The sequence below is a fragment of the Rhincodon typus genome, chromosome 46 (assembly GCF_021869965.1).
Source record: "Rhincodon typus isolate 14 chromosome 46, sRhiTyp1.1, whole genome shotgun sequence".
Lineage (NCBI taxonomy): Eukaryota > Metazoa > Chordata > Chondrichthyes > Orectolobiformes > Rhincodontidae > Rhincodon > Rhincodon typus.
The window spans coordinates 10,766,573-10,776,921 of NC_063377.1; the positions used below are offsets into that span (position 1 = coordinate 10,766,573).

The following is a 10,349-nucleotide window of genomic DNA, read 5'->3' on the forward strand; positions in this document are numbered from 1 at the left end:
TATGAATCTGTTGCCGATTGTTGGAAAAACCCATCTGCTTCACTACTGTTCTTTAGGGAAGAAAACTGCCACCCTTACTTGGTCTGGTCTACATGTGACTCCGGACCCATAGCAATGTGGTTGACTCTGAACTGTCTTCTGGGCAATTAGGGATGGGCAATAAATGGTTCCTAAAAGTGACACCCTCATCCTGTGAATGAATAAAGGAAATTCCATAATGACTCTTAGCAATTTTTACAGATCCTGATACATTATAATTTGTTATGGCAACTGGTATACTCAAGAATGCAAGAAATTACAGTTGTGAACGTAGCCCAGTCCATTACGAAAAGCAGCCTTCCTTCCATTGACTTTGTCTACACTTCCCACTGCCTTGGAAGAGCAGCCAACGAAACCAAAGACCCCTCCCACCCTAGTTATACTCTCTTCTATCCTCTCCTATTGGGCATAAGATAGAAAATGGCCTCCCCTGCTGTTAGCACAAGTGGAGTACCAATGTTTCTTATTGATTATGAAAGGAGTAATGTGGCTTTGATGCAAGCTGAGGAAGGGGAATCCAGCTCTGGAATTCCTTCCCTAAGTCTCCCTTCCTCTCTCTCCTTTTTAAAATGCTTTTAAATTGGTTTCTTTACTTGATTCTATTTTGACTGTAGTCAGAGACAATTTCTAGCAGTGACTTCTCTTCTTGTCCTTGCAGTGTTGCTTCCAGAATTTCTTGGAGATCTAACTTTGGTTCCTTATTTTTCACCCATGTGCTGCTTCTTCGAATTAAAACACAACATCAAGTTCCACTGGCGTATTGACAAGACTCAGCTCTGCCTCTCAGCCACTACATTTGACACCTTCTGTGTATCAGATTGGTCAGGTTTCTTGTTTGACATGTGATGTTTGATGAACTTAACCTTGTTCAGTGAATCATCAAGGAGACTGAAGCCACAGTCCTTTGCCCCCACCATAGATTCTGTTCTTGTGACATCAACATCCCCTCTTTTCTTGGTTGCTGCCTCAGGCAACGTCTGTAAACTGAGGTGAATTAGAACCTGATTATGAGGATCATGTCTCCAGTACCTCAATCCACTACTGTCCGATCTCCTTTCTCCACTTCACTTACCTGCTGCTGAAACCCTCATTCTTACCTCGGTCACCTGCAGATCTCGTGCTCTAGTACTGTCTTTAGCTATACTCCTGTAATGTCCTCCTTCAGAAACCAGCTCATTCAAAACTCAGTGCCAGGCCAATATTTTAAATCAGCCTGTTCAGGGATGTTATAGTACATGCTTGGATCAGGTGGGTTTGATCCAGGGCCTCCTGGCTCAGAGACAGGGACACTACCACAGCACTACAAGAACCCTCCTGCTCAATGTATTCTGTCTTATTCCTTGCTGTCCAAGTTCATTTACACTGGCTTTCTATCCTCAATGCATTGATTTTAAATTCATCATTGTTTTCAAATCTTTTCCAGGGTTGTGTCTCTGTAACCACCTCCAATTTCAGATACCTTCACGCATCCTTCAGTCCTAATTCTAGCCTTTTATACATCAATGGCAACAAGTTGAATACTGCTGAGCTTTCTTTAAAATCCAACTCCGTATTTCCAGTGCCCTAAATGACAGCCTTGTTCTCCTAGGTTTGCAGCTGACTTTTGAGGTGAAGAAGATATACCAGCAGATGAAAGGCTTTGGAGGTGCAATCACTGATGCTGCAGCAATCAACATTCTCTCGCTTTCTGCTGGGTCCCAGGAAAATCTTCTCCGATCCTACTTTTCCGAAGAAGGTTTGTGTGGATCAAAACTAAACCATGCTGCAAAAAAACCAGAATTATCAGCATGCGCCTGTATGGCTATATACTCCTTGTTCAAACCGCATGTTTCCTTGTTGTAGTGTCCACATGAGAGCTCAGCTCTGGAAACACCGACACACTTTCATCTTTCGAATTTTCCCAAATGCAGGAATTGAGTACAATATTATCCGTGTGCCAATGGCTAGCTGTGATTTTTCGACACGTGTGTACACTTATGATGACCATCCTGGAGACCTGGATCTGCAATACTTCAGTTTGACAGAGGAAGACACCAAAATGAAGGTGAAATGCTTGCCCTTGTTTGCAAAGTTAATAGGATCAATTGCAATTTGGAAGGGGAAGGAGAGTGTCAGCCTTTGCGTTCCTGCAACAGCAGCCTTTCCCTGATTTGGCTTCTTCCCTCTCCCCCACATTGCCTCTCACTCCTTTGCTTTTATGTCTCTTCCCTCACTGCCCTCTGCCATTTTTCCCCTCCTGCCCCTCCCTCAGTGCCTCCTCCCTTTTTCCCCACATCATGTTCACTCCTTCCCTTTCCTTCCTTCATGCCCATTCCCCTGCTGTTCCTCCTCTCCTGAACTCACTGAGCTCCCCTTTATCCTGTTCCCTCCTCTTCTTTCCAATACCACTCATCTAGCCATTTTCCTACGTTTTGATAATCCCAAGAGTTGACCTTAACATAATCCCATGTGGTGGATCCTAAACATTCTAATCTCAGAGATGGCAAGAACTGCAGATGCTGGAGTCAGAGACCACACAGTGTGGAGCTGGAGGAACACAGCAGATCAGGCAGCATCAGAGGAGTAGCAAAGTCGATGTTTTGGGTCAGGACTCTTCAGAACTCTGACTCCAGCATTTGCAGTTCTGGCTATCTCTGAGTGACTTATAACTCCACTGCGCAGCCTCTTCCAAGGCTGCCCATCTTGAAAACATTGTCCTCCTCCGTCCGGAAAGACCAGTTCTGAAGAAGGGTCTGAAGTGTGACTTTTCTACCCCTCTGATGCTGCCTGACCTCTGGCTCCACACTGTGTTGTCCCATTCTAATCTGATTTTTTTTCCTTCTCCAACTAGATTCCAATTATTAAAGTGGCTAAAGCACTTTCCAAACGCCCCGTGTCTTTGTTTGCCAGCCCATGGACTGCTCCACCCTGGATGAAAATGAGCAATTCAACAATTGGGAAGGGAACTTTGAAGGGCCAGCCTGGAGGAGTATACTACAAGTCATGGGCAAAGTATTTCATCAGGTGAGACAGACACACCTACCACTCCCAGAAATAAGCTCAAATCTCATTCAGTCTTTTTTTGAGGAAACACTATGCTGTGCCATTCAGTTTGAGAACTGGGAGCTCATTGATGGCCATGATTTGGTTTGTTCTTTAAGATGAAAACCTGTTGAATGAAGAAGGTCAAGTGCAGATGGAAAGTGAACACGTTTTTCTGCTTTCTGGTTTCTGGTCTCTGACCTGAGCGTTTCTGGTGAAAGACTGTACACAAATGAACAGTCAGAAATTTCAATCCATTTTTCCAAGAGTGCTCACGTACAAAGTGACTGAATTATTAAGCTCAATGCTGTATTCTCTGCCTGTGTCCTCTTGACCCTTGAACATTTCCATAAAGTCATATTTTAAATAGAGGGGATGAAGTCCTCCAGTCAGTTTTCCACATAAATTTTGCCCTATTCCAATAGAGATCCTGCCACGTGCTGGCAACAACACAAACACAACATATAGTTGTTTGCTTACGTTAGAGCTTTAAACTCAGCTGCTGGATTTGAATTGCGCCAAAAGAAAGGGGGACAGTTTAGGTTTCTAATTGAAAACATATTCTTGTGAAAGAATGAAATTAATTGAGTTTGATATTGTCCATTTCCCATCAGTCTTGTTTCACACAGTCTAATCTCTCTGTCCATGTCTGCCTCTCTCTGCCTCTCTCTCTGTCTCTCTCTCTCTCTCCCTCCCTCCCTCCCCTCCCCTCCCCTCCCTCACCCCCCCCACCTCTTTTTCATGCTTTCTCTCTTTTTCGATCTTCCTCTCTTGCTTTTTCATTCTTTCTTCTCTCTCTTTCCCCATCTCTCTTTTCCTCCCCCTCTCTTTTCAGGTTTCTGGATGAATATGCAAAGCACAACCTCACGTTTTGGGCACTGACAGCACAAAATGAGCCCACCACAGGGATGCTAACTGATTACAGCTTCCAGTGCATGGGGTTCACAGCAGAGATGCAGCGAGATTTCATTGTGCTTGATCTTGGGCCTGCATTACGAAACAGTTCTCACAAGGACATGCAGCTTATGATCCTCGATGATCAAAGACTCTTGTTGCCCTATTGGGCAAAGGTGGTGAGTGTGATTTGAAATGAAGTCTCAGAAATGACAGCTATGTCTGGTTGGGTAGAACAAGCAGCTTCTTGTTGGTAACCCGATAAAGAATGATAAGATATTCAACTTAAAGAATGCTTCTTTACTATATACATCCGCAAATGCTCAACTTTGCCAATAACATGGATTCCAGTGGAATGAAATGCAGTCTGTAAGTAACTGCTGCAGAACATCAATTCAGTAATGTCAGAGCGCTGGCATGGATAGACTGGGAATATGTGCAAGGAACTAAGTAATGGGAGAGATGGGCAAGGCCAAGGTAGCGGGTTGGTTGGTCAGGAGTGTGGGTGAGAGATGGGGGCCAGAAGGCCCAGGTGAGAGTCTTGCGGGGAAGGAGATGGATTGGATGCAAAGGTGTGCACATGAAACATTTGGTGCATGTTCTCTCTGATCTGAACTTGAATAGTGAATGAAAAGCAAGTGCAGTCACTCGGAAACCTCCAGAATCAAAAAGAGGTTTAATGCAGTCTGTCCAACACTGAATGTCGCCAAGGCTCAACAACACTGACAGATCAACATCTTTTCTCCCTATCTAACCAGGTCCTAAGTGATGTGCATGTTGCTGAGTACGTGCATGGCATCGCAGTGCACTGGTACCTCGATTTGCTCACTCCAGCTGATAAAACTCTGGGCACCACACATGATCTTTTCCCAGAATATTACCTGTTTTCCACAGAGGCCTGCACTGGATACTTGCCATGGGAACACACAGTACAACTGGGAAGTTGGGAACGAGGTGCCATGTACAGCCATGACATCATTCAGGTGAGAGGAAGAATGGGATTGAACTGAAATGATTCAGAAAATGTGAGCCCTTAGTCCTACTGTGTGGAACCCCAGGTGATGATGGTGAGACTTTGCAATGTGAACCACAATGAGTTTGGTATCGGATTTGTGATGGGTATGTTGTCTGAAGGGGAATAAACCTAAGTATTACCATTTAGCTCAGTGCCTCCCAGTGTCTGATTAATAGTGTCATCAGCAGAGGCTGTTCAGTTAACCTCTATACCATTAGACAACAGAGATAAAAATTTCACCGGCTTTTCTCTGGTCATCAGCCAGAGCTGCAAAGCAGGATCATGGAGATAGATAGAACATAGAACAGTACAGGCCCTTCGGCCCACGATGTTGTGCCGAACTTTTACCCTAAACCTAAGGTCTACCTAATCTCCACCCCTACCTTATATTATCATCCATATGCCTATCTAATAGCCGCTTAAATGACCCTAATGAGGCCGACTCCATTACCCTCTCCGGCAATGCATTCCACACCCCTACCACCCTCTGAGTAAAGAATCTACCTCTGACGTCTCCCCTATATCTACCTCCACTCACTTTAAAACTATGCCTCCTCGTAGTAGCTACCTCCACCCTAAGAAAAGGTCTCTGGCTGTCCACTCTATCTGTACCTCTGATCATTTTGTACACCTCTATCAAGTCACCTCTCATTCTAGCTCTCTCAACCTTTCCTCGTAAGACCTTCCCTCCATTCCAGGCAACATCCTGGTAAATCTCTTCTGCACCTTCTCCAGCGCTTCCACATCTTTCCTGTAATGAGGCGATCAGAACTGGACACAATACTCCAGATGTGGCCGAACCAGGGTTTTGTAAAGCTGGAGCATAACTTCACGGCTCTTGAACTCAATCCCTCTATTAATGAAAGCTAACACACCATACGCCTTTTTAACAACTCTATCGACCTGGGTGGCAGCTTTCAGGGAACTGTGGACATGAACCCCAAGATCCCCCTGCTCCTCCACACTGCCAAGAATCTTTCCGTTAACCCTGTATTCTGCTTTCAAGTTTGTCCTTCCAAAATGAATCACTCACACTTTTCAGGGTTAAACTCCATCCGCCACTTCTCAGCCCAGCTCTGCATCCTATCAATGTCCCTTTGTAACCTAGAACAGCCCTTCGCACTGTCCACAACGTGACCCACCTTCATATCGTCCGCAAACTTACTAATCCACCCTTCCACTCCTACATCCAAATCATTTACAAAAATCACAAATAGAAGAGGACCCAGAACAGATCCTTGTGGTACACCATTCGTAACCGAGCACCATGTTGGATATTTTCCGTACACTACCAGCCTTTGTCTTCTAAGGATCAGCCAATTCTGAATCCAATCTGCCACATTTCCCCCTATCCCATGCCTCCTTACTTTCTGCATGAGCCTACCATGGGGAACCTTATCAAATGCCTTACTTAAATCCATGTATACCACATCCAGTGCTGTACCTTCATCCACGTGTTTGGTCACCTCTTCAAAGAATTCAGTAAGGTTTGTGAGGCATGATCTACCCTTGACAAATCCATGCTGACTATCATGAATCAAACTGTGCCTATCCAAGTGATCATAAATCCTATTTCTCAGAGCCCTTTCTAATAATTTGCCCACCACTGAAATAAGACTATCTGGCCTGTAATTTCCGTGGTTTTCCCTATTCCCTTTTTTTTTGAACAAGGGAATGACTTTTGCCACTCTCCAATCTTCCGGCACTATACACGTGGACAGTGAGGTCGAAAAGATCATCGCCAAAGGCCTTGCGATCTCTTCCCTCGCTTCCCATAGAATCCTTGGATAAATCCCATCAGGCCTGGGGGTCTTATCTATCTTCGAGTTCCTCAAAATTCCTCGTACATCTTCCTTACTAACATCCACCTCCTCTAGCCTACCAGCCCGTTTCACACTGTCCTCCCCTACAACTAGGTCCCTCTCAGTTGTGAATACCGAAGCAAAGTATTCATTAAGGACCTCTCCTATCTCTTTAGGCTCCATGCACAAATTCCCTTTACAATCCTTGATCGGCCCTACCGTTTCTCTGGTCGTTCTCTTATTCCTCATGTATGTACAAAAAGCCTTGGAGTTTTCCTTGATCCTATCTGCCAGGGTTTTCTCATGCCCCCTTATAGCTCTCCTAAGCCCTTTCTTCAGCTCCTTCCTGGCTAACTTGTATCCCTCTAGAGCTTTTCCTGATCCTTGTTTCCTAAACCTTCTGTAAGCATCCTTCTACCTCCTTAACTAGTTGCTCAACCTCTCTCGAGAACCAAGGCTCCCTCACTCGACTGCATCCTTCCTGCCTGCTAGGGACAAGCATATCGATCTCACGCAGTATGCATTCCTTAAGCAATCTCCACATTTCTGTTGTGCTCTTCCCTAACAGCATCTGTTCCCATTTTATGTTACCCAGTTCTTGCCTAACAGAATTATAATTACCCTTCTCCCAATTATAAATCTTACCCTGCTGTATGTACCTATCCTTTTCCATGACTATTGTAAAAGTAACAGAGTTATGATCGCTACCGCCAAAATGCTCTCCTACCAACAGGTCTGACACTTGGCCCGGTTCATTGCCAAGCACCAAATCCAAAGTGGCCTCTCCTCGTGTTGGTCCAGTGATGACCCAGTGAAGGTGATATTGGAGAAGACTATGGAGAGAAGGAGACCAGAGGTTGTGTGGTGAGGGTTCAAATTTGAGAAAATGTTATAAGTTGAATAGGGAAGATGAGAAGACAAAGTTGGCAGTAGGGGAAATGGTCAGATATGGCAGGCGGGGACATGGAAGACAACCTAAGTGTGCATCATCAGATAATGCTATTGATTACAAAATCGACAGCTAAGGGCTAGGTATTTGAGTGCAGTCATAATTTGGAATAAGACAGATGAATTGACAACCCAAATCGAAATAAACAAGTATGACATGGTCACAATTACAGTAACATAGAATTTCAGAACTGTTAAAGTACAGAGGAGGCCATTTGGCCCATTGTGTTTGTGACGGCTCTCCAAATGAGCATCTTGTAGTGCCTGCTCCCTGTAACTCTGAAACTTACTGCAATAACATGACAAAACTTTCACATTTGTCCATGTGGTTAATTCTGTGTCGGTGACAATTTTCTACCTGACATCTGCCAGACCTACTGAGTTTCTCCAGTAATTTCTGTTTTTGTTCCAGAATGTTAGTATCTGCAGTTCTTTGTACGCTACCAGATCCAGTATAGTAAAACAATGTGAGGGGTTGAATACAATGGATTATCGCTTGCCATTTTGAGGGAGAGAGAAATAGATCTCAGACGAAGGCTATGAACTCGAGCAAGTGTAATTATGAAAACATGAAGGCACAGCTGGTTAAGGTGGATTGGGTCAATCAAGATAAAGTGGCAAACATTTAAGGAGGTGTTTCAGCATATAAGACAGGGAGGATAGTAAGTTGTGTTGAGAATAGAGTCTGGAAAGGAGATAGTTAAGTGGGTGGGGAGGAAAATTGGCAAATGGAATATAATGTAGGAGAATGTGAACGTGTCCACTTTGGCAGGAAGAATAGAAAAGTAGCAGATCATTTCAGTGGAGAGAGATTAGAGAGATATTGAGCTTGTACCTGTTGGAGTTGACGAGAATAAGACTTGATCCTATTTAATAAGATCCTGATGGAGATACTACAAGGATGTGGGGGAACCAGAACTAAGGGACATGGCTTAAAAATAACGGGTCTCCCGTTGAATTGGAGAATGAACAGAAATTGTTTGGGATGAATGAGTCTTTGCAATTCTCTTCCCCACAGATTGATGGAGGTGGGTCATTGAATATTTTTTAGAGCAGAGGTGGAAAGATTCTTGAACAAAAAAGGGGCCAATAAAATGGTTGGGGATAGGTGGAAATATAGAGTTAAGGCCACAAAGAGATCAACGGTGATCCTTAGTTTTATCCCTCTGCACCCACAGCTCAATTAGTTTTGGGCACGACTTGACATTGAACTCTTCTGTTGCCTTTACCTCTGTGCCCATTTCTTTAGATAGGAGTCGTCTGCCTGTCCCACAGACCCCTTCACCCATGTCCAACACGCTGCCTGCACCTAGACCCTGTCTCTGGTCTTTAACTGGCGCTCAACCTGTTCATCGAGAACTACCAACATAACATTGGTCACCTTAATTTGTCTGCCCCCCCTCATCTATCTCCCTCTGAACTGACTGCACTTTGTGCTCTCAGATCCAACCCTGATTTGTAAACAAGCCTACCGACAAGTGTGGTCCTATTGTCTGGCACACTGACCTCTACATTGTAGAGGCTGAGCCACCAGCTCTCAGACACCTCCTCCTATCTCCCCCTTGACCACGACCCCACCATTGAACACCAGGCTTCTATGTCCACAACGATCACTAATCTCATTTCATCTGGTGATCTCCCTGTCCCCACTGCCTCCAAGCTCATAGTCCCCCAATTCCGTACAGCCCACTTCTACCTCCTTCCCAAAATCCACAAACAGGACTTCCTGGACAGACCCATTGTTTCTGCCTGTTCTTGACCCACAGAACTCCTCTCTTCCTTCCTCGACTCGGTTGTTTTTCTCCCCTTGTCCGGTCCCTTCCCACTTACATCCACAATTCCACAGATATTTTACGTCAGTTTCAAAATTTTCTATTTGCAGGTGCTAGCGACCTCCTTTTCACCTTGGATGTGCAATCACTTTACACGTACGTCGTCCATTAGAGTGGTCTCCGGGCTCTTCGCTTCTCCTTGAAAAGCAGGCCTAAACTGTCCCCATCCACCACCATCCTCTGCCACCTGACTGAGCTTGTCTTCACTTTGAACAACAACTCCTTTAACTCCTCTTACTTTCTTCAGGTCAAAGCTTTGGCCATGGGTACCTGCATGGGCCCCAGTTATATGTGTCTCACTATGAGGTATGTTGAGCATTCCTTGTTTCAGTCGTACTTGAGCCTCACTCTCAACTCTTTCTCTGTATACTGATGACATAATTGCGGCTTCTCTGTTTTGTCTAGAATTGGAAAAGTTTATCAATTTCACTTCCAATTTCCACCACGCTGTCATCTTCACCTGGTCCGTCTCTGACTCTTCCTCTCCCTTCCTTGACATCCGTGCTTCCATTTCTGGGGATAGGCAGCTGCCATTCCCACTACAAATGCCTGATTCCCACAGTTAGTTTGACTGTACATCCTCATACTCTGCTTCCTGTAAAGACACTATTCCATTCTCTAGTTTCTCCATCTTTGTTGGATTTGTTCCGATGATGCCAGCTTCTAATGCATTACTAATCAGGGACAATGTTACATCTGCGCTCAGGTGGGACATGCAGGAGGGCTCATCCACTGAGGCAATTTGGGTACAGCTCAAAAGTAAGATAGGTGCAATCACTGTGATTACACTACAGGCCT

At 44.7% G+C, this 10,349-nt stretch overlaps 1 protein-coding gene across 1 annotated transcript in view; it reads left to right on the forward strand.

The window, feature by feature from the left end:
- gba (glucosidase, beta, acid) overlaps positions 1–10,299 on the forward strand; it is a 16,752-nt gene extending 6,453 nt beyond the window's left edge. Inside the window, exons 3-8 of the mRNA XM_048620326.1 lie at positions 1,568–1,774; positions 1,950–2,083; positions 2,870–3,042; positions 3,896–4,133; positions 4,713–4,937; positions 9,602–10,299. Of these exons, the coding sequence (XP_048476283.1) occupies positions 1,568–1,774; positions 1,950–2,083; positions 2,870–3,042; positions 3,896–4,133; positions 4,713–4,937; positions 9,602–9,694 (1,070 nt within the window). The 3' untranslated portion in view covers positions 9,695–10,299. The remainder of the gene's footprint in view (positions 1–1,567; positions 1,775–1,949; positions 2,084–2,869; positions 3,043–3,895; positions 4,134–4,712; positions 4,938–9,601) is intronic.
- The last annotated feature ends 50 nt before the right edge of the window (positions 10,300–10,349 follow it).